The 25,057-nt window shown below is 37.7% G+C and overlaps 1 protein-coding gene across 5 annotated transcripts in view; it reads right to left on the bottom strand.

Moving 5' to 3' along the window:
- Nek1 (NIMA related kinase 1) overlaps positions 1-25,057 on the bottom strand; it is a 125,486-nt gene that overhangs the window by 20,596 nt on the left and 79,833 nt on the right. For all 5 annotated transcript variants that reach the window (XM_050161814.1, XM_050161816.1, XM_050161815.1 and 2 more), the window contains 7 exons: positions 24,229-24,294; positions 23,934-24,156; positions 17,711-17,863; positions 15,535-15,699; positions 11,832-11,952; positions 10,520-10,608; positions 9,495-9,715 (listed from right to left, as the gene is read on the bottom strand). In XM_050161814.1, the coding sequence (XP_050017771.1) occupies positions 9,495-9,715; positions 10,520-10,608; positions 11,832-11,952; positions 15,535-15,699; positions 17,711-17,863; positions 23,934-24,156; positions 24,229-24,294 (1,038 nt within the window). The remainder of the gene's footprint in view (positions 1-9,494; positions 9,716-10,519; positions 10,609-11,831; positions 11,953-15,534; positions 15,700-17,710; positions 17,864-23,933; positions 24,157-24,228; positions 24,295-25,057) is intronic.

Here is a 25,057-nt window from a genome sequence, read left to right as displayed (position 1 = left end):
ACACTTTGATCTCTTCAGAAAGTGTGTTTCTTATTTGAAAAAATACATATACAATCTCTCCCCATCCGTCCCCCCCACAAAGCTCTGACTAAGCCACACATTTGAAAACTATTGATTAGGAACAAAAATGACTGGTAAACTACTTTATTCACACTTTGAGATTTTAACAAAGTTTTGGTTTTTGCTTTTTTAAATGTGTGTGAGTGCTTGCCTGCATGTCAGTCTGCGTGTCACATGTGTACAGTAAGTGCAAAGGCCAGAGGAGACCCCTAGATTCCCTGGGACTGCGGTTACACAGAGTGAGCCACCATGTATGTGGGTTCTGGGAAACAAGCTGGGAAGAACAGCTAGAGTTCTTAACTGGCGAGTCTCTGCTCCAGCCTCAGCTCCTTCACAGGCCCCAGTACCTCAAGCACACTGTGCTGCTCCATGCCAACTTGCTTTGCTTTAAATGCTCTTGAAGGTCCAGACCTTTCAAACTTCTGCACCAAACCTTCCTTTTTTAACCCTGATGCAGACTTAAGCATTTCTTCTTTGCTGGCACACTATCCATTTTCATTTCTCCACTACAGGAACTGTCACAACTGTTTTCCACTTATTCACTCCCTCTCTTGGTTACAAACATCACATCATTATTATAAACATCGCACCTAGCGTACAGTACAGCTTGATGTGCGTCTACTGAATGGATGCTAATGATTTACCTAACTCAGTTTACAAACATCGTATCATTACTATCACAGAGCACCTAGCATACACTACCACTTGATAAGCATCGACTGAATGGATGCTAATGATTCACTTAACCCAGTTTAGGACCATGAAAGACACAGATGTGCCAAACAACATTTGCAATGACATTCTTAAGATGAATACATAAAGTTTTCTGGAGAGTTTCTCACACTGTGCACAAAGCAAGGCGAGGCCACAAAGGAATATTAGCATAAACTGAAGACAAATATTTTTGTACTAATAGATCTTGCATTAAGTAACTGTCATAGGTGAATAGATTCCTGATGTGATTATTTCTAGTATACACAATGCCTTTTAGGAACTAACTTTTTTATATGTACTGGATATTGAAAGATGAAGCACAATCAAGAATGTACTTCAGTTTCTTTTTTTCAGTTTATTTGTTAACTAGTTTTATTTTCTTAAATTGATTTTAAAACATAAAAATTGTACATATTAACAGGGTATCATGTAATTTTGACTGTACATCCTGTGTAATGTTTAATCATGTTAAATACAACCTGCTTACCCCTCATTACAGTAGAAATGCCTTCCTCAGAGCTTTGAAAAAAATGTATATTATTATCTATAGGAATGTACTTTGAGGTCAATGAAATAAACAAAGCTTACAGTGCACAATTACTGTCTTAGAGACTCCTGCAACTGCTAAGAGTTCCTGTAATTCTCATCCTCCTTGGTGATGGCATCTAACACTTACTGAGTACACAGCTAGAAAAACAAGCAGAACAGAAGTGCTTCGCTTACTTGGTCTCACTCTTTTAGTATTCTATGGGCAACAAACCATTATTACCCCTACTTTACATATGAGAAACTAAGGCACTTCAACAACTAAAAGACTTCAGCTAGACTATGAACCAGCAGTCTCACTCATCACTATTTTAATTATGTTCATGTATGTATATATTTAAATTTTTTAATCATATGTTTGCATGTGGGTAGGTACACATTTGTGTGCCATGGTGCACTACTGGAAGTAATAGGATAACTTGCAGGAGTTGTTGGGTTTTTTATTTTTTTAACCATGTGGGTCCTGGGTACTGAACTTGGGTTGTCTGGCTTGGAGGTAATTACATATACACATTGGATCATTTCATTGGCTCATATGTACATTTTTTTAAAGGGAGGGATTATTTATTTTGACGCATAGTTTCAGTCTGCTATGGCAGGGAGGGCCATATGTCTGCTATTCATCCATTTAGTTACCAAATATTTATCTATCATTCATTATAGTCTAAGCCATGGGCTATAACTATGAATATGTGTGTGTATGTGTGTGTGTTGGTGTGTGTAAAATTTGTAAGTAAGGTTCTTAGCCTGAAGGAGATAATATTCTAGCGGAAGATAAACAAAAAATAAGATGAATTCTATGAATTATAAAATAAATAAAAAGGTAACTTTGGATGGAAATTACTGTGCTCAAGGCTTGTGAAGATAACATTTGAGAAATGATCCCTGAAAGTAAAAAATGAGTTAGAATTCATTGGGGTTTGGTAGTACATGCCTTTAATCCCAGCACTCGGGAGGCAAAGGCAGGCAGACCTCTGTGAGTTCAAGGCCAGCCTGGTCTACAAGAGTTGTTCCAGGACAGGCTCCAAAGCTACAGAGAAACACTATAAAAATGCATTAGAATTGAAAAGAATAAAGAGAAGCTCAATCTGGGTCAAGGCAAAGTCTCTAACATAGGAAGGGTTTGACTATCAAGGGAAAGGGATGAGAGCAACTGGGAGGTGAGTCAGAGAGGTGGTTAATGTCTTGTCAAATCTTACAGACCATGGTGAAGAAGGAATGCAGTTTTAACAGCAGCAGAAAACCTCAGGTCTTAAGCATAGTACTGATGTGATATAATAGCTAACATTAAAAATGCTTCAGGTTTGAATTGGGGCAAAGAAACAGAATGAGGAAGATTAGTTAAAAAACAACTGGATGACATGGCTAGTGGGTGGACTAAATATGCAAGTGACAGCAGAAAGATTTGATTAATAAAATGTGTCCCCACTTTAATTAAGGTCAGAGAGTATTTGTGGGGCAGTGCTAGCAGAAAGGCTCAAGACATGGCCTTGACAAACTAACATTTATCTACTGAGGACTCCTGTTCTTGCTGTGAAAGACTATCAAGGGCTAGACGTAGCCTCCCACAAAACAACTAGAAAACTGGATAAAAGAGATAAAACAATGTAGACACTAAACAACATGCAACTAAGACAGTGATTCCGGGGTGACAGAAACAAATGAGATGTATCCAGCCATTAAACTGGTCTTCTGTCTGAAAGGACATACCTGAAGTCTGTGTGAACTTCCTAGACTAACAAAATGAAGACTGAGTTCCACTAGGCAAAAAGGATGCAAAACCCTGCAAGGTCTTACATGTACATGTAGAGTGAAACTCTCCACTTGATATGATACCTAACATTAAAAATGGCTCTGGTTTGAATTGGGGCAAAAGGTTACAGATGGAAATGGAGTGAGGAAGAGTGGTTAAGAAGGCTGAAGAATTTTCAAGGCTCATGCAGGTAGAGGAGACGACTGAACTTTGACTAGATGTGAGGAGTGTCTTCAGTGAATATCTGGGCATGCTGTGGAGCTGAACTAGCTCTATGGTAAATAATTTTATATCTGCTCCAGTAAAGCTGAAAAAGCTTGAAAATATAAAATGGACTGAGAGGTAAATGGACTATCTGAAAAAGCCTAACACATGTTAAAAGTATGACAACAGACCCCAGATACTCGCCAGGTGATATTTATGATGTCCAGCTTTAAACAATTACAGAACATATGAGGAGCAAGATGAAAAGACCCTAAACTAGTAGGAAAACCAGTAGGTAAAAACAGAAACTTGTATGCTAAAGCAATACTTAAATGACTTTTTTTTATTGAATGAGAATAGCTTATTACTACAGAAAGGAAGACAGGCAAATTTGAACACATGACAAAATCTATGCCATGGAAAACCAAAATGAATGAAGGTTCAGTAACTTATGACATTGTATCAAGTAGTCTAATATGTATGTAATTGGACTCAGGAAGACAGTAGAAAAGGCACAAAACTAATAGCTAAAGGTTTAAAGACTTGATGACAACTATACCATCAAAAGACTCTGATGGGCGATTCCCCTCTGTATGCTATGAATATACTTTATTATCATTGGCTAATAAAGAAGCTACTTTGGCCTATGGCACGGCAGAATACAGCAGGGTGGGAATTCCAAGTATAGATAGAGGAGGAAAGAAGACAAAGGCATGTAGTTGCCGAAGGAGAGAGATGCTGAAACTTTATCAGTAAGCCACAGCCTTGTGGAAATACACAAATTAATAGAAACAGGTAATTAAGATGTAAGAGCTAGCTAAGAATATGCCTAAGCTATTGGCCAAACAGTGCTGTAATTAAAATAGTTTCTGTGTTATTATTTGGGTCAGAGAAGTCAGAAAATAAATAAGCAGTTTCCAAGAAGGATATACATACACCTGTACTCTAAATTAGTTGAATACTAAAAGGAACACTAAATACAAGGGAATGAAGATTACTCCCTGACAAACTTGTCAAAAACAAGTATAACCTTGAAGACCATAACCCTATATCTAGTAGATACATTCTTTAAAACTGAGTATGGAAAAAAGAAAAAAAGCTATCAACAGCCTAGACAAGAAATGTTGATTCTCAAAGTTAATGTTGATTCTCAGAGTGGAAGAAAAAAAGTACACAGAGGTAGGCAGGAAGATGGAAGCAGCAGTAACACTGTGAGGTTCTCAATTACACACAGAGTTGTACAATATTACTGGAAGAGAATTTATAAGAAGCTAAAGATTTATTTTGAAAGCAGAATGATCATTTAACTTTTTAAAAGAAGTATATGAGGAAGCTACTAGTAGAAAGAGTAGATGAAATCCTAAAAACACTGAATCCCAAATAAAGGAAAAATAATAAAAGCTTTGCTATTTTGTTTCTGTTTTGAACAAAAGTAGTCAAGTAGAATCACAGGTGCAAATCCAGTCACATTGATGACATCATACGGATGCTTATGTTAAAGAGATTTCATACTGGTTACAAAGTAAGACTTTGGCAGGGTAGATGGCTCAGTTGGTCCAGTGCTTGCTGTTCAAGTGTAAAATATTTGAGTTTGGATTTCCAGAACCCAGGTTAGGCCAATATGGTTGTACTATTCACAGTCCCTGTAGGAGGGAATAGGAGACTTCCTAGGAGCTTCTGGGCCAGCCAGCTTGGCCTATTATAGTAGCCAACAAGACACTTGTCTCAAGGTGGAAGACGACAACCAACACCTGTGGGCGGTCCTTTGGCCTCCACATGTGTATTCACACAAATATGCAGGCACAAAGATTTTTTTTTAAAAAAGCAAAACTGGACTCTTACTAGGAGAAAACTACTTTAAATATAAAATAAAAGTAGAAGAGGATGTAAACATTTATATTCAGTACAAAGGGTAAACTAAGAAAGAGGGAATTAATGTATTAAAACCAGACACTGTAGACTTCAGATCAGGTGATGACTAGAAATAACAAGATTCACTTCATACAAATAAAGATGTGGGTTCAAGAAGCCATAAGAATTCTTAATTTAATTGTAACTGAATGGCAATTTCACCGTTCTGAGTACTTAATAAATAAAAAAAAAATGGCAAAGCTTTGAAGTCTTATAGATCACTATCAAAGGACATGTCAAAATAGTATCATATCAATTCATCCAGAAGACAATACTACATTTTATTCACTAGCAGAAATCTACAATGCATAGAATACAAAGCTGACACAATTAAGAAACAGTACAAGTATAGATAAATATTTCAACTTTCATTTAGCAATTGACAGCTCAAGTATACAAAAAAATCAGCAAAGATATAGGAGCCTTGAACAACACTATCAACTTATTTGATTTAACTGATATAGAACATTTACTTGACAGCTGAAGAATAAACTTAGAAAAAAAAAAGGATTTGTAGCATAGGAGCTACAACCAAAGGAGACCGCAGAGCGTCAAGAAAGGAGAGAACGGGTTCAGGAATGGCAATGTACTACCAACTGCCAACCTCGACAAGAGCAGGTTAGTCGAAAGCCGTGCAGAATGTACTTGGGAGTGAATGCATGTGTAGAGACTACAGCATATTTAAGATGTGTAGACATGAATAGCAGAGAAACAGATGGTGGGTGAGTAAACAAGACATGTGGTCAAGCCAGGCTTGCATTTTACGATGAGATTTCTTAGGACACTGAAGAAATGATCCACCATAGAAAAGATGGGCCGCAGCAGAAAAGCAATGGAGCAAAGCCCCTGAGAAGGCAAGTGGGTGAGAGAAGACTTTGTGAGAAACAGGACACAAGTAATTTAACTTAATACAAAAAGACCTGATTGAGCAGTGCAAATCGTTGTAAGAAGTTAGGTCACACTATTTTAGTTTAATGGATTACTTATAATTTTTACTTTAATGGTTCAGTTATGAAGTTTTGACTACCATTATCAATCTGACTGTTAACTACACTGGCCCAGTGACGGCTTTCCTGATCTCAGAATGGGCGTGAAAACTTTTGTTCTAGTCTGAAATGGCCATGGATTGCTAGGTTTCTTCTGTTTTCCTTCTTGCCTCTTCTCTCACAGAAATCTACATGATATCTGCATTATGGCTAAAATCTTCCAGAGTAAGCACTTCAAATAGAAGTTTTTAAGCTCAATTAAAGTTTTAAGAGGACACCAATATTCAAAAGCATCACATAATGTGAATATTAACCTAGTAAATAGCAATAAATTCAAAAGCTCGGGCTAATGACAGCTATACAGAAAGCACATGGGGAGCTGGCGAACGGTACAGACTAAAGTGTTTGCCAAGCAAACATGAGGACTTGAGTTTGATTCCAGCACCCATGTAAAACGCTTACCATGTGATGTGTGCTTGTAATCCCAGTGCTGAGAGGCAGAGACAGGGATTCCTGGGTGTGGTGGTGAGCCAGCCTAGCCTAACTGGGAAGCTCCAGGCCAATGAGAGGTGGTATCTCAAAAACCAAAGTGCACAATGTCTAATGAACAATGCCCGAGTTTGACTACTGGCGTCTACAGACACATGTGCACAATTACACATGGAAAGAAAGAACATAAGTAATATGATAGCGCTTATGTCTGATAACGCCTTTGGGTTTAATGCTGAAGACTATAAAACTGTCCTGGTAGTTTACATCTTCTAATGTCTGCTATTTAGAGTAAGCAACAGAATTTAACATTTCTAAGTTTAAGAGAAACATAATTAAATACTTTACCAATAAAAAGGACACTCAACTAGATTGAAAAACAAAATGATGTTATTTTGAAACACAGTTAAAGATTAAAGAATTCTGGCAATTTAATTATATATAGGAGCAAATAGACAAAACAGTCAATTTCAGATATAAAAATTTAAGCAAACACTTAATTTTTCATTAAATACTTTTAAGTAAATTATAATGGTGCTTTTTAGCACATGGAGAAATGGATATACTTCATTCATTTTTGAGGAATTTTAATAGCACAAAACCTATTCTGTGTGTGTGTATGTGTTCATTTGCATGTGCACATGTGTGTGTAGACAGGAGGCCTACATTTCTCTCTACCTTATTTTTTGAGTCATGATCTCACCAATCATCGAGCTCACCAATTTGATTAGGTTGGCTCAACAGCAACGCCAGCGATCCTCCTGCACTAGGATTTCAGCTGGGTACTACCCTGCCCGGCTCTACGTGGGTGCTGGACGTTCAAACTCAGGTGTTGAAGCTTACACTTTACTGACTGAGCAGTTTCTCTAGCCACAAAACTATTTCTTAAATAGAAATACTTCAGCCATTATAAATTTTGGATTTTACTTGTAGAAATTTATTTTATGAAAATAATTATAGGATTAATAAAGACAGAGGTCCAATGATAGAAATGTACTGCTAAGAATGTGTTACAGGTAATCTGACAGAATTCCCAGCACCAGGTCAGGATTCTCCAAGAGACTGACTCCTAAAACATTATAGCCCTTGATTGCCCTCCCAGTCCCAAGGTGGAGTGTCCCTATTGCTAAAGCAAGGCCCAGATGCCTCTCAGCTGGAACTGACCTGAAGAACTGCTCTGATGACTAGCTTTCATAGAACCAGAACATTTCATGCAAGCTTCCAAAAACAGGAGAAAAACCAACAGTTATACCCAGCTATGATGCCTATGAACCACAACAATGACCAGCACAGCATGGAAACTTTAAGGGTGCAGTAGTGGCACACACGCCTTGAGGATAACCAGCAACTCGCTAATCAGACTTAAGACCCACTCAACAAGAGGAAAATCACACCTGGCACTGGAAACCTAGCCAATTAACCATGGCTAGTGAAGTCATGGATCTTGGAGAAGAACCTACAACCTCCACTTTACTAAACCAGGATAATCCTTAAGTATATTCTAAATGTTTATCTTTATACTCTAAGAGTATAAGTGCAGTCCTTACTTTTTACCAAGAAAGCTTCTCTTTGCAATAGAATGAGACCAACACAGAAAACAACAAGCAAAAGTGCAGAGTTATAGAGTCCTGCCCCAATGGATACACTTACCAAACAACCCTCAGCTAATGCTCAGAGAACATTGCAGGAAGGTGTACGAGCCAGAGGATCAGGGAGTTTGCTATAAGATAGCATCTCCTAGAATAATGTCAGGAGCTACACCCATAATGTCTTATCAGTATGACTGCTAAAGCATGAGCTGAATAAGGACAACAATAACAGAGACGCCAAAGCAGAAGGGAAGGCCTATTGGGCCTCAGTCTTACACAAAAAACTACAGGCAACTAAGGAATACTGAGAGTGAGACAAGCAGTCTTCACCAGGGAGCTGCTAGCACATCAACTGGTGATTCAATACCATGAGGTTAGCCCTGAAACATACATACAAGTAGCAGACAAGACTGGGCAGGCTATGTTAAGGAATATATATATATATATATATATATATATATATATATATGCCTGCTAACAACAATTAATGGAAAAAGAGACTTTAAGTTATACTTATTTTTAATAATATCAAAATAATCAAAACAATATCTATAATATTGCAATATACACAATAAAAAGAGCTACACAAACAATATACATGACATATTTTGGTCGGTATACATATATAAAATTACATATAAGTAAAGTAGGTAAATGAATTTACAAATCCAGAGGAGAGCTCTGCAGGAAAGCAGGCGGACGAGCTAAGAGAATCCAGATGGAAGCTGTATCCACTCTGCACCACACAGTCCTACTTGTAGAATGAAGCTGCCCATAAAAGAGTGAAAACCACAAGAGCCAGAGTGGTGTGCAGGAGTCCAAGGAACTATCAGGAAAGGACTTACACCTCTCCTCTGGCCCCTCTCAACAGAATCACAGGAATATCAAGGTTGCCGAAACAGCCACATTCTTTAGCTGGAGGTATTGGCATTTGCTGTGGAACCTGATGTGTGGTAACACTGAATGGTAGGTGAGAAAACAATTCCTCAGACGAGCAACTCGGAGTGCCTGCTAAACTCTGTCTTATTCCCCAAGTAGGATATTTATTGAGAGAGAACCATAGCTCCAAAGCTACTTGTTAGTACCAATAAAAAGAGCCCTAGTCAATAGCTAATAAAGCCGGGACATTCTGTTGCTTTTGTTTGTACTTGTTTGGGTTTTGAATCAACTAAAAGCCAGCACTGGCCATCAGGCAATGCTATCAGTGGAGAGACAGCATTATCCAAATGAGAGCACACTTACCTTTGGGTTGTTTGCATCAAACAGACCAGTTGAAAGCCCAATCAGTAAGGAGTTCTTGGTTTTAGTTTTTGGTGGTGAATCAGAGCGAGATCGGAGTGGAACTGGTTCTGACTGAACTACGCTCAAGTGCTCAGACTGAGCCACTTTCTGGAAGAATGGTTCTGGCGGTACTGACTTCTCTACGTCACATCTAGACTGCTGAGAATCATCTACTGCAGGCTCTGTGGAATAAAAAAGAGATTATATCATAAATCTATAGAATAGCACTTAAAATTCTAAAAATATCAGCAAGTATCATATAATATTTAACACGCATCCCATCCTAAGATCTGCAGAGATGGCTTGGTGCTAAAACACTTGCTGTTCTTGCAGCTCGCAACCATCTTTAACTCCAGTTCCAGCGAATCTGACATGCTATACTCTTCTGGTTTCTGTGGGTACCATGACTACATGTGGAACAAATATTACTTATATGCAGACAAAACACTCAACCATATAAAATAATTTTTAATTAAAAATGAATTTAAAAAACTCATACCAGGTAAACAAAATCAAAGTATACATATAAGTATACTGTATACTATCTTATAAATAACCATTAAGGAGCTATAACATTTTAATATATATATATATTTATTATATTGGAAGTTTTAAAATATAGAAATCTAAGGAAATGTAAAAATACAGTTTAGAAAATCAATTTTTCTGTTCGTTTTCATAGAGGAGAAAAATTGTTTATATTGTGTTATATTTTGACCAACAGTATTTTAAAAAGACACCAGTTTACTCAGTGTCTTTAGTATATTGCTTTGTTTTAGCAGTAAATTCTTTTCATTTTCAACAATACAACTTACCTTAAAAGTTAACTGCTTATATTACCACAATACCGGGACAGCTAGTACAGGTTCCTAGTCTCTAGGCCCATTTTAAAATAGAACTATGATGACTTATAATGGTGCCCAAATGAGACAGGCTGGTGTTAAGAAGCCGTCCAGAAAGAGTTAGACTCCTACAGTGGCGCTTACCTATATGATCCTCACGAGACTGCTCCACATTCCCTGGAATGCTGCCTTCACAAACCTCACTCTGCTGCTCAGCAATCTTATCTTCCACCCTGCCACAGACAGACAAACCAAACAAAATAAATACCACGCAGTTTTATTAGAAGTAAAAGCCCTTTTATATAAAGAAAATGAAATCCACATCTACTAGCATCCTGAACTCCTTGTCCAAATGATTTTCTAATCTTAATATAATACTTTCTCTTGTAAGTACAGTGTTTTCTACTTTGAGCAAAGTGAAACTCTCACCAATCACTAATCATTAGATAATAGTCATTCATTCATTCTGAAAGTTTACATTGCTCAAAACTCTGAAGAATGACTAAATTACAAATGTAATTCATCTAAATATTACATCTCTGCTTCAAAAAACCACCTGATTTTGCAAAAATATTTTATGTAAAATATTACTCATTGCAGCATCATAATACATAGCATGAATATTCATCAAGTAGTAGGTTACTGAGTTGTCTTATATCCATATAATGGAATATAAAATAGAGAACTCTCATTACTAATGTGAGAAAAATTCCCAGACTACGAACTTTTTAAAAAAGTATTTGTTCTATATGTATGTGTATGTGTGTGTGTGTGTATCACATGTGCACAGGAATCCTTGAAGGAGGGAAGAGGAATCAGATACCCTGAAACTAGAGTTACAGGGGTCTATGAGCTGGCATGTATGTGCAAGAGCAGTAAGCCCTTTTTAACTGCTGACTACCAACTTTATAAACAAAGTGAGCATGGAGATTGCTCAGTGGTTAAGAGGGAGCACTGACTGTTCTTTCATAAGGACCAGAGTTTGGATCCCAGCACATACACGGGTCAGCTCATAAATACTACAGGGTCTAGCTCCAAGGGATTCAGTGTGCCTTCCTGCCTCCATATTTTATCTGTGCACACACATGTGAGCATACACTTTCGAAGACATACAAACAAATTTTAAAAAACTGAAAAGGTTTTAATAAGCATTGTATATATTAGCAACTGTATTGGAAAAGACTATGTATTTTGTTTATATATAATAAATATTATCTGCAGAGAAAAATCAGAAATTGGTTGAATGGAAATAAAGGCTGGCAAGACATTTACTGCTTATCTTCATACAGTTTTTGATTTCTGTCCCATGTTAATATCTACTAAGAAATCAAATTACTTTATAGGGGGTACTACAATATGAAGTTATTAAACTACAACATTAGTTAATGCAGCATTACTTATTAAAGAGCTTACCAAAGGGACCTGGCTTTGAAAAGTAAAGAAAAAGACAACATACTCAGTTTCTTTAGCTTCTTCTTCCTCACTAATCCACACATCATTAATAGCACGTGGCAAACTCCCATCTGTGTCTGTGCTACTTGGCTCTTGGAGAACTTCTGTCTCCAGATCATCAGGTTCTGCAAAGCAAGATCAGGAGATGTCAGAGTAAAGTTTGCTGAGAATGGGCTGACTAACTTTCTGTAAGTTATTATTGCAGTTAGTTTAACTAAAGAAAATCAACTGTTTAAAGCTTTCTGGGCTAGTTCTGTAGCACAGTCATTCCTGAAATGAAAGACTAGGCCTTTCATTTTTTTGGTATAACAAAAATACTTGAGTATTGTGCACAATATTCATTACTATGTAAGGTATATGCTGGGAGGTGGTGGCGCACGCCTTTAATCCCAGGACTCGGGTGGCAGAGGCAGGCGGATCTCTGTGAGTTCGAGGCCAGCCTGATCTACAAGAGCTAGTTCCAGGACAGGCTCCAAAGCTACAGAGATACCCTGTCTCAAAAAAAAAAAAAAAAGATATAAGCCTTATTAAAACTACAGCAATATGTAAATCAGCATAAAGGAATCAAAACTAAAGATACCTGTTGTTACAAGTATGAGAAAATAGACTGTATTATTAATATTTAGTAAAGAAACTTTAATCTTGGAAATCTTCCAACAACCACAAAAGAAAACCAATATGATTACCTGGACTTTTACAATGGCCTTGAGAAGAACTGAAGTATCCTAAATCAATTTTCTTATACCCTCAAATAATTAATAGCTAGGAAACTATTTTTCTGGCCGTCTTTAAAGAGAGTCCATTTGTCCATTTATATGTGCATGTATATGTCTGCATGAATGTATGCACATATGCAAGGTGTGTGTAAATATATGTAGAGGCTAAAAAAGAGCCGGATCCCTTCGAGCTGAAGTTATGAGTGCTTGCAGGATGGCAGACGTGGGGTGCAGGGATTCACACTCCGGTCTGCATAACTGTGCAGCAAGTGCTTAACTGCTGAGTCCTTTCTCCAGCACCACTGAGACTTCTATTTTTCCTGTCTGAGATCATATACTTTCTTACTTAATTCAGCACCATGCCCACTTTTTCATGGACTTCAGATATGCTTTTCTTATCTATTTACAAATTTCTAATGATTTGCCCTATTGTGAAAGACAAGAGACATGCAAATACTAATAATTTTTATCTGTTGTTCACATGAATGTTTGGGTCATCCATACAAGGTATGTACTAAGATAGAAGAACGTTTTTATTTTGTCTTTTAATGTGTAATTCTGTTCTTGTGAAATGGAGGGAGATAAGGAGGTGGCAATGGGTTGGTTGTTTCTAGAAAGAAGCTGACACAAGTTTTCCTTTGGGAGAGTTTTATCGGCCTTAAGATAACAGAGACGCAGTCACTCTGAGGCAGGACAGCACCCTCTGACAGACAACAGGAAGGAGAAGGCCTGATGGAGGAGAGCCTTCCCTTAGAACCCACAAAGGAGTTTTAGTAAGAGGCACAGCTTAAAGAATGAGAGAGACAGCTGTCATGGACAGGATGATGGGAGGGGATCAACTTTAGAGAAATTCTACAAACACAGGAAAATATATGACCTTTATATCCTTCCAGAGGCTGGTATGAAGCTCCATATCACATGGTTTTGTTCAACACAGCCCACTGACAGGGAGCACGAAGGAGCCAGCTACAGTGTAGCACTATAAATCAGGGGCGGTAGACCCACAGCACAGATAGCTTCTTAACTCTCTCTATGTCCTAGAGAAAGAACTGCAGGGGAGTAAGGCTTGGTTTTTTCAGGCTGTGGGCTGGACTGCTTAGAGAGATCAGCTTCTTAAATGGTAGGTTCACTATTTAACAATTCCCTAGTGATCTTCAGCTGTATCGAAATTAACATTCTGTCCTCTAAACTCAATTTGTGATCATGGTTTCCATAAAGCCTAAAATATTTACTCCACAACTCTGTAGGAAAAGTGAAGCTTTTCAACCTCCAAACTAGGCTATAAACTCTCTACTATATGCACACTCATCCTGCTGGTTGATTTATCTCTTATTTTTTATTCTTAATTTTTAAGAAGAGTACAACATACTGCCTTGTTTGGGATACTGGGTGGCTTGAAGAGAAAGTTCTTTCTCTTCATTTCAGAGGTCAGAGAATGTAGCATCAGGATCCCAGCACAGTCAGTTCTGGAGATAGGTTTTCCTCCAGGTACACTGACAGCCTTTTTCTTCGTGTATTTTCAGCATGACATAGAACAAAAGCTGACTCTCCGGCCTCTTCTTAGAAGGAAGTTAATGCCACTCATGAGGCCTCACACAGGGGCGTAGAAGCCAACATACACATCTTTTGCGGAAGAGACATTGTTCTGTACCACACGACTAACCATGCTCTGAGAACACAATGGGTTACTGTGGTGAACACGCTGCATGGTACACAGTCTCTGAGAGTCTCTTTATCTAATGAGCACAGTGGAAGTGATGCTATTCCTATTCATGACTGAATGTTTAGGAAACTGGCAGCCTCCGGTTGGTATCTGGAAGTCAAAGCATCATAAAGAAGTTTATTTAGCTCAGAAAAAAACCCATGGCAATTTTTTGAGACTAAAATATCAATGTTATTGTGGAAAGGATGTAGTATTTTTAGTTAATGAGCAGGCTGGTAGGTTAAAAATGGTTGCAGATTCTTTAATGCTCTTCCCTTTGAGAGGAAGGCCTCACTCCCTACTTTGGGCACACTCTGGGTTTGTGACAGCTCTGACCAATAGAAGTGCTAATGGTCCCAGTTCAGTTCTCTGGTTAATTTTAAAGAACATACGCAGCAAAAATAAATAAATGAATAAATAAATAAATAAATGAATGAATGAATAAATTCAAATCAACCAAACAAACTAACAAAAAACCATACACACCATACACAGCTTTTAATGTAGCACCTGAGATGGCTCCTCTCAGAGGTGAATCCTATTTCCCCCACATTGGAACCTCCGGGTCATCAGAGAATAAAATCATATAAGCTATGAAAAACAGGTGCTGGAGAGACTGCTCGACTGTTAAGAGCACTGGGTGTTTTCCAAAGGACCCAAGTGCAATTCCCAGCACCCACATGGTGACTCGCAATCAGCTCAAACTTCAGCTGCATCATCATCTTCTGGCTTAGGCAGGCACCAGACATACAAACAGGTAAACCCCCATGTTCATAAAATAATAAAAGCTTTTTTAAAGATAGGAAGAATACAGAATGGGCCTGAGTTCCTCAAAAGGCAGAGAGATGCCTGTCATACTCGGCTTTTGAGGTGTACCTTCCAAGATGGCAAAAAAATGATCAAGTAGTCTCACTGACAGCTGAGTATCACATCACCTGGCCTCTTAGGCAAAGACAATGTACTAAAAAAAAATCACAATCCCTCTCAACCCTGATCCATAAAATAATGGGATAGAATGGCCAGTAACTAGGACGTATGGTCCTATATGCCTGCAGCTCTCCCCAGCAGTGAGAGCGGGACTCTGCACTCTAGGAGACCAGCCCGACCCTCCTAACGCAACCCTTGAAAACTCTTGGTCTTCAAAACCAAAAACGGGGGAAAAGATAGTTACTAAAATTAGTGAGCCTAATTTGAGATGAATTACTCAAACATACACACAAATTTTGACAATTTCTTCAATGACTCAATACTAAATAAAATTTAGCTCATTTAAATGCATTACAACATACCTTCCACATTTCCTTCTGACATTGGTGGAGGCACCTCACTAAACTTTGGGCTTTCTGTTTCAACAGAATCAGCAGTACCTGATGGATTTATTTCTTTTGAAATACATTCTGGTTTCTCTTCTCCAACAATTAAGGGCTTGTAGTTTTCGCCTTCAGGATAAATCTCTGTAGAAGCAAAACAACGAAAAGTCTACTGCTCTCAAACGGTTTTGAAGTTACTTGCAATGATATTTAGAGCAAAAAAAAAAAAAAAAAAAAAAACCCTAGATTGTTGCAACAGGTGAAGTTCTCTTATACACTAGAAACTAATGAGTTAAGAAAATGTGACAGCCAAGTTCCATTTCATAATGACCTTCAAGGTGGATAACACAATTTGAATTCTTTTCCTTTTGGGAAAAAATTAATATACCTGTATCAGAATTGAATTTTAAAATTACTAACCAACTTTTAAAAACTATTTGTTGTTCATATAGCTTCATTTTTCACATGTAGTTTTTCATATGATATTTACTTATAATTTGCTACAAACTCTGCACACTGTGGCTGTTTCCAGGAAAAGATTTATCATAAAACAACTGACTGGAACTCTCCTCATTCCTGTGTGACTGTTTACAAGCCAGTGCCCCAACTCCCCCAAATCAATGTTGTCATAGGTGGATGATTTTATATATACAATAAATAATCCTGCTAATATGTAGGTCTCACAGTTCACTGAACTATCTCACTAACTCAGCATATATATATATATATATATATATATACACATAACTCAGATAATAAATCATATATTAGAAACCTTATAAATAATGGCTGCTTAAAAGTTCCAATTTTAGGAATTCCCATATCTAATTTTTAGTGGTGTTTTTTATTCATCTCCCTCTAATATAGCTTTTTTGAAGCAGGGTCTCACCATGTAGCCCTTGCTGGCTTGGATTCCCTATGTAGATCATTCTGGCTTTGAACTCAGAGATCTGCCTGCCTCTGCTTCCCAAGTGCTGGGATTAAAGGCATGGACCATCATTCCTGGCACTATTCTAGCTCTGCAAAAATTTCATTTTTCATGGATTTGAAGCAGAGAGAGGAGGGTATATTGAGAGGGTTAGAAAAAAGGGAGGGTGAAATATTATAATCTCAAAAAAGTTTGATTTTGCAAGTACGTTTAATGACTGATTCTAACATTCTTTCCCCATTGTCCATCCCCATTGACATCCTTATAAAAGTCACCATTAGAATTATTCCTTTGCATACACTCTCAGCTTGTTGAACACACTTCACTGTACTCAAGTGGAAAACCCTGAATTCATTCAATTTCTACACATGCCTGCTTGACATGATTGGAGAAAAATAGACATTGTGTGAAGTGACCTCAATTTCAATTCATTATCTCTTTTGATGGTTTGGATCCCGATAGTCAAAGTGTCCCTTCAGGTACTTGTTTCTGTGTGTGGTGATGTTAAAGTGGTAAGACTTTTAAATGGGAAGTCAGTGAGGACACTGTTCATGACTTACAGCGAGGAGATTCACCTTTCGTAAGAGCTAACTTTTGCCTGTTAGGAACGTACACAGGCTCTTTCCACAGTCTATTTCTCAGCTTCTAGCTGACCCCTACAGAACATGTCAGGATCCTTATGTCCTAAGTCAACTTTTCATATGCTTCAGCTATGAGTTCATGCTCAATCTCGAGGAGCAACAGAGAAAAAAAATGCAAAAGGTAACACACATGCCTAGGCACTGTTCATCCACTCTATGTCTTGTGAATAAGCTGTCCAGTTGCTTTTCCTCAGGTGCTGCCCTAACACACAACACCTAAGACTCAGGAATCCAGAATGTCTTCTCTCCTGTCTGTGTCAGCACTCTCTCCCAGATCCAGAATGATGTCACACATACTTACAGACATTTTTTCTACTCAATTTAATTCCCGAACCTCTTCACAAATACACCATGAATCTTAATAAACTGTTTCAACATTTTCCCTAATGGAAAACATGCTTGGACTTTTCCACCTCCCTCATCCAGATTTCCTTTTCTTTAGACTTCATCCAGGTCTGACAAGGGCAGAAACCATTCCTATTTAGAACAACCAACCCCCTGAAGGTGGACAGGTAGACTAATTCCACACAAGAAAGTGGAGACACCTTAACACATTAATTTTTATAATACTACTTCTTGTGCTTACCACTTTTTAAAGCTGTGTTTTCTAGTAGTTCTGTCTGGAGTTGGAGTTCAGCTTCTCCTAGTATCTTCAGGACAGAATCTGTAGGGCTTTTCCCCCAGACTTTTCTTGGAGAGCTATTAGAATCTAACTTAATTACCTCTCCCACGGTATGTTCTGTGAGAAAAGAAATATAGAAAAACAATTCTCAAAGGTAGAATAATTCATTGTTTGGCAGCTTTAATTTCAATTATCCAACCAACCGTTTCATGCTAAAAGCTAATATAAAAATAAATCACAAGATAAATAAAAATATGGGCTAAAAGGTAGAAAACAGTCTAAGAAAACTTTGCCTTTGAGTTTATATCATAAGCAGACAACTAATACTTCTTTTCTACAAATAATCCTGGATAAAATAATTTAAATAAAATTTAGAAAGGCAAAAAATATTAGTGTTGAGTCATCAGAATATCTGGTAATAAAACAATAGCACAGGGACTAGGGAAATGGCTCAACAATTAAGAGCACTAGTTACCCACCCAAAGAACTTAGGTTCATTCCCCAGCACCTACACAGCAATTCACAAGCATCTGTAACTCTAGTTTCAGATCTCCAGTGGATCTGATGTCCTCTTCTAACCTCTGCAGACACCAGGTACCAAAAGATTCTCAGACATACAGTACATTCAGGCAAAACACTCACACACATTAAATAAAGTAAAAATAAGATTTATATACTTAACAGTAATACATATGATATACTACATGGTATATGTTAATATGGCCTTATAATTGTAGCCTACACAAGGTGACTTTAGAAAAACTATGATGTTTAATCTCGGTTGTCAACTTAACTGGACCTGGAATCAGCTGAAAGGCAGCTCACAGGGCACAGGTGTGAGACGGCCATCTTTGGAAGACTCTAAGTGTATCATGTAAGCCAATCTAATAAACCCCTTGTAATAAAGATTCTCTCTAGAGGTCTGTCCATCTATAGAACCCTGACCAAGACACAAGCTAAAAGATGCTTTAGGACTCAGGATGCAGCATAAAGGGGAACAGCAAAAGGAGTCCAAGGTATAAAGGCTCATGCAAATCAGCAAGTAATACTCAGTTCTGTCCCACCAACATAATTAGCATGACGGACCTAAGGTTCAAAAGCATGGCTAAGGTAAAAGATTCAAGAATCATGAGAGAGGATCGAAATCTAACTGTTTTCCTAGTTTTATCTTTGTAATGAATTTCTTTCTAGTGGATAGCTGATAAGTGGAGTGTAAATTCCAATGTGAAGTTCCCCAGTTTTAGAATGGCTGTTCTAAAGAATTTAGTTGAGATGTATAGAGTTTGGGCCTGGCTAATTTTTCTATGTTATGTTTTTTTATTTGCAAGTTCTTTATAATAAACTTTTAATTTGAAAAGGTTGTTATAAGCTTTAAATCTGGAAACAATATTTCTGCAAAAACAGCAAGCCCAGTGCTTAGAGTTTCAAGCACTAATGCTGAAAAACCTTTGCTACAGAGCTATCAAAATCTAAAATCGCTGGCAAAAAAAAAAAAAAGTGGTTAAAACAGTATAGATTAAAAAGACAACAGGAAAAAGACTTGGAACTTAAGGTTACTTGATATCTGATAAGAAGGGTCAAGCAATACAACAGAAAAGAAAATTTCTGGAACAATGGAAATGGAAAACTGAATCCCCACTTAAAAAAATCATGGGGAGAAAAAAGGGCAGGATTTGTGGCCAGTCTGAGCTGAAGAGATGGAACCTGAGTCTATGGGAAGAAAATGGCTCTCATCCTATCTCCACCAGCCTGTAGTTCACAAGCCATTAGGCAGATTGTTCAGAAAGGTTGTGGACTCAGGAAAGGGGGAAGATTAGCCATAGACTAAACACTGCTTGATTCCACTTCACAGAGCTTAGGAAGAAGGCCTAAAAGGATCAAGATACTCATAACTAACCAAAGTGTATCCCAGAACAAAGGTCAAGAGTAGTTATAGAAATATAAAAACTACATAAACTTCCACAAATTATAATTCAGTGTTTTGTCCCTAAGTAAAAATAATCAAGTATAATATGGTCCACCAACCAAAACCGATGTCCAAATGACAGAGATGATGAGATTACTCACGGGGGAAGGACATTTGTAGTGATTATTATAGCTGAGCTCCCTTGGTTCAACTAAGGAAGACTGGTCATGGGAGGGACAAAATAAGGGAAGCTGGGCTAGTGTACAGTTTAGTTGCAGAGTACTTGCCCAGCATGAAGAGGCTCTGGACTAGAACCTCCTCCACCAAGAGGAGGAGGGGAAAAAAGATTGGTGCTGGATTTGTAGAAGAGAAGTCCAAAAGAATACAGGAAAAAAAAAATGGCAAAGAATATTCCAATACAAGTGACAGTTACGACTCACAAGTCCAAGAACACTAGCAAAAGGATGTGATAACAAGGCGTGTCACCACCAAGCTCTCTGAAACCAGGGCTTTGAGAAAAAGCCACAGCAGCAGCCAGAGGACAATGACGTACTGCATCCAGAGGAACCGCCGAGGCTTGCAGTTACAGACTACTTCCCCGCTGCGAGCAGTGGAGAAATATTGTTCAAGTAGAATAGAAAAAAGGATCAGCTAATTCCATAGCTCTTAACAAATATTTGCTGAAGGCAGGCATAGTAAACTTTTACAGACATATCCAAGTTGAAGGAACCAATCATTAGTGATATTAAAGCATAGCAATTCTTAAAGGGAAGCCAACACGCAGAGGAAAAAGAGCCCAACGGTAGAGAGCACTAAAAATGTAAACACAAAGCAGACACATAGGACTGTTTCACTTACTGCTTATGTGTCCCTAAGAACTAATAACTAGATTATGGATTTTATAGCAAAAATATAAGCAAAGCAATTACCTCACCCATCCCAATACTAGCACAAAGGTAGGAAGGAAGAAAGTGCAAGACTGTTGTAATGCTGCTTGCTATAGGTTAAGCACCGAAGTCATTTGAAAATAGAGTTCATAAAGGTATATACTGTTGATTCTAAATCAAATAGTGAGTTATCAGAGTAATGGACTCTAAGAAAGCAAGAAGAAATGGAGAAAAAAATCACAGATAAACAAACAGAAAATAAAGCAAGGTGGTACAGTTAAATTGTGTAGAATGCAAATAGTATAAAAGTATTAGGTGTTAGGAGTGGACTGAAAAAGAAAACCCACACTAAACGTAAATGCATAAACAGTTTGAGTGGGGGAAAGGGATAGATATCTCAATCTAATTTTGAGCAAAAGAATATAAAAATGACTATACCAATAAAACATTCTTTAAAAGAATTGGTTGGCACACATCTTTAATCCCAGCACTCAGGAGGCAGACACAGGTGGATCTCTGTAAGTTCAAGGCCAGCCTAGTCTATAAGAGCTAGGTCCAGAACAAGCCCCAAAGCTACAGAGAAACCCTGACTCAAAAAGCCAAAAACCAAAACAAAATGAAAAAATCTTTAAAAGAAAAAAATTATTAAAGCTCACAATACAGAGGCCTCTCAAAAAGCATATGTCAAAGAAGCCAGAAACAAAAGAACACAAAACTTATATGGCTGGCTTCATGGCATTCTAGAAACAGAATAACTAATCTAAGGTGGGGAAATTTCAGACAAGGAGTCTCTGGGAGACAAAGGTCAAAGTCTGATTGAGGAAGGGCTGTGACACTTCTTGGGGTGATGGTAATGCGCTATTATTAGTAATAAATGTTAAATACATCCACGTATTTGCTGGAACTCAGCAAATGTACAAATCATTATCCTTAAAATAACATAAAAGGAGAAAAACTAAATAAATACTGAATTCTGATGGTGACTATATGCTGTGAAATACAGGAAAATATACCAATATCTGCGGTTTACTCTGAATTATGTCAAAAATAAGACTGATGAGTACAGGATAGATACAATGTACAGCACTAATGGTATAAGGTAAAGGGATGATTTATAACACCTACTGCAAAATTATTAAATTCTTCTACATGTTTGAAATTTCTCATAATGAAATTCTAGGAATTTAGATATGATAACACAATGAGATATACCAACATAAAGAGAATTTTAATGTAGTAGTAGTATAAGGTCCATAAAATACACTTAAAAATAAAATCTAGAACAATGCAAATAAAACTGCATATAACCAATAATGCAATATAAAGGGAGAATTATATATGAACACGCCCATTCACATATATATGGATATATGTGCATATATGTGTATATACATACACGTGTATACATTAAATAAATATCTTTATTTAATCTATATATACACACAAACATTTATAAGCACATATATCTGAATGTACTCAGAAAGATAAACAAGCTAATGTCAGCAAGTACCTGGTAACAGGAAGGATTGCCCTTCATGTTTTAGGAAACTACTGTACCAGGCCTAAGGAAGAAGCAGAACTGATCACCCAGTTCTTGTGTTTTTGGTTTATTTGTGATCAGTCCTCCCAGTTTCTTAAGAAATAAGAGAAGCTGAGCATGGTGATATATACACCTGGAACCCTAGGACTTAGAAATTCTGAAGCAGGAACTCAGTGAGTTCCATACCAGACAGGTCTATAGAACCCTTTCCAGGAAGCTTATGTATTTCTCAGCCTTGCCGGCTACTGACCTTGCACAGTGGCAGTGGTCTATTATTACCCCAGAGCAGTGCTTCTCAATCTTCCTAATGCTGCGTGGAGCCTTTTCATACAGTACCAAATCATCAAGTTACTTTTGTTGCTAATTCATAAATGTAATTGTGAATCATAATGTAAGTATCTGTGTTTTCTCGATGGTCTGGAGTGATCCAGTGAAACAGTCGTTCAACCCCCACAGAGGGTTGAGAACCTCTGCTCCAGAAGCCAAGTCGGCTATAGTCTCCCACCTCAGACGTTTCACAACAGGAGTTGTGTGTCCTTTTATTTATTTATTAACTATTTCCTGTATAAAATTTGAGTGACGCACACACAGAAAGCCCAGAACATGTAGTACATGTCAGATAAGCTTAGCTAAAAAGCTTATATGTTAAAAGAAAACGCAACATACTTAAGGGAAAAAAAAAAACATCTGATTATCAATGAAAATAAATTATGAAACTCCCACAAGAAAACTCATTACTTTAAATTCTAAATAAAAACTTAAATGAATGAGGTTTATTATTCATTAAGGGAAGAAAAAGACATATGTATCTGATTATACACAGAACTATAAAATCAGGCTGTTGAATTTACCAATATGAAGGTCTTCCGTGACTGAGTAGTTTTGTTCACTGATAGGAAAAAGTAAGGTAAGCAAGGACAGGAGAAGAATTAGAATAAAAAAAAAAAAAAACCATATCTTTTAAAAGTATATAGAGAGCTCTCAGACTCAGACAGAGGGAGGAAGTATCACCTAAAACTCCCGAGGAGTTGTGGAGACAAAGAGTGTGGCACATCTAAGAGGTGAGAGGCGAGCCGTTCACAGTGAGCGGCAAAGGAAAAGGACAGAGTGCCGTGAAGAACTAAGAGGGCGAGCCGAGTCCCTGGATTGTGAAGGGGCTGTGAGAAGATGGTAAGGAGACAACGAAGGCCGTGATTCCTGAGAGAACACAGTGGGTGCTTAGGAATTCTTTCTAGTTAAACCTCCTGAACTCCTCCTAATGTCTAAGGGGCTCTTCTGAGCTTGCACAGCTCTTGTTTTCATTAGAAATTACTGGTAGAATTGGGCATGTACTCAGCATTCAGAGGGCAGAGGCAAGAGGATTATGAATTCAAGACCAGCTTGGTATTTATATAGTGAGAGATTATCTCACAAAACCAAAAGTGGGGGAGCTGGGAAACACATATCTGTAACTTTAAGCACTGAGAAGACAGAAAAGAAGACCATGAGTTCAAGGACAGTGCTGGATACATACTGAGATACTGTGTCACCCACCAGGAACCCCTTCCACTACAACAAGAACAAAGAATGTAACAGATTGACATGGTGTAAAGGGTTCAAACAGTACAATTTAAATACATTTCTTTAGTTCTCCTCTCACTACACTCTTACAGAAAAATTCTTGCTACTGTAAAAACCAAACCATTTTTCATGTCTTTATAGTGTACTGAAAGATACTTCATATGCCCATGAGGGAGTTGCACAGACTTCTTCTACCTCTCTCAACCCATCCACATGTTGGTTCCTTAGGATGGCCAGGATACAAGTTTACGTGAGTGCTAACCCAAGACAGGACATGGACATGTTCATACATACTTTCAGAGGCAGAGAAGGATGTATCCAGTGTCACTTCATCCAGAGGAATCACAAGCTGACCTCCGACCTCCCACTTCTTACGATCAGAGGAAATGGCATTTTCTTTTTCATACTCCTTGGCATCCTTGTGACCAGCGACCTCACAAGAATCTGAGTGATTCTCCTTTTCATCTTCCTGAGCTTTAAGATTATCATTTAGCCTACGCAGTATTTCTCGCTTGCTCTGAAACAGTTAAACTTTAGTGAGCATATTATTAAATAAGAGCCTGACAGAGTCTCTGAAAACTGTACTTACTGAAACAGCACTGCTGCTCTTTTGCATTTCTTCTGAAGTTTCTTGGGTTTCAGTTAAACTTCTGTCCTTTAAACACAAGACGGTTGAAGAATAAGAGAAAACCATTTTAGAACTCTGAAACAGTTGATATTTGTGTTACTTTCAGTTTTTCATTTAACTGAAATTTAACCCTGTGAACTTTTCTCATTGCTGGGAAATGTTAACACGGCTTCTGTCATTATAAATAATGACGGACATTTAAACATTATCAATCAGTTAGTAAGTTAAATATATGTGTGTGTATGTCAATTCTCAGTTATTTGTCATGTTTGTGGGTTACTGCTAACAATTATCTCTGTCTTCTTTGGTATCTAATTTTTGATAATTTAAAGTCAATGACAGGCATGAAAAGAAATTCATATACTTTGTTTATTAGAGTTAGGAAAAGGGTTGCCATATTTTGCTTTTTAAAAAAAATATGATTCTTCAGGCTAGAGATATGGCTCAGTGGTTAAGAGTATTTGCTACTCCTGCAGAGGACCTGGGTATGATTCCCAGAACCCACAAGGTGGCTCACAACCAACTTTACTCCAATTCTAAAGAACCTAACACCCTCTTTGGCCTTTTGGGGCACCAGGCATACACACTGTGCACAGAGATACCTGCAGGCAAAACACCCAAATGCATAAAATAATTACGTCCTAAAAATAAATGATCCTGGGGACTGAATGCCTCATGCAAGTGTTCTACCACTTGAGCTAAAATCTTAGTCCCAGGGGATGTTTTGGTAGATAAAGGAATTCAGGATAGGCTGTGTTATTTTGAAAACAACTTTATGTTACATATACAT

Source organism: Alexandromys fortis, unplaced genomic scaffold (genome assembly GCF_014885135.2).
Source record: "Alexandromys fortis isolate MF-2015 unplaced genomic scaffold, M_Fortis_MF-2015_v1.1 scaffold_137, whole genome shotgun sequence".
Taxonomy (NCBI): Eukaryota; Metazoa; Chordata; class Mammalia; order Rodentia; family Cricetidae; genus Alexandromys; species Alexandromys fortis.
Note: the sequence above shows the minus strand (reverse complement) of the source record. Positions and strands in the feature narration are given on the sequence as shown.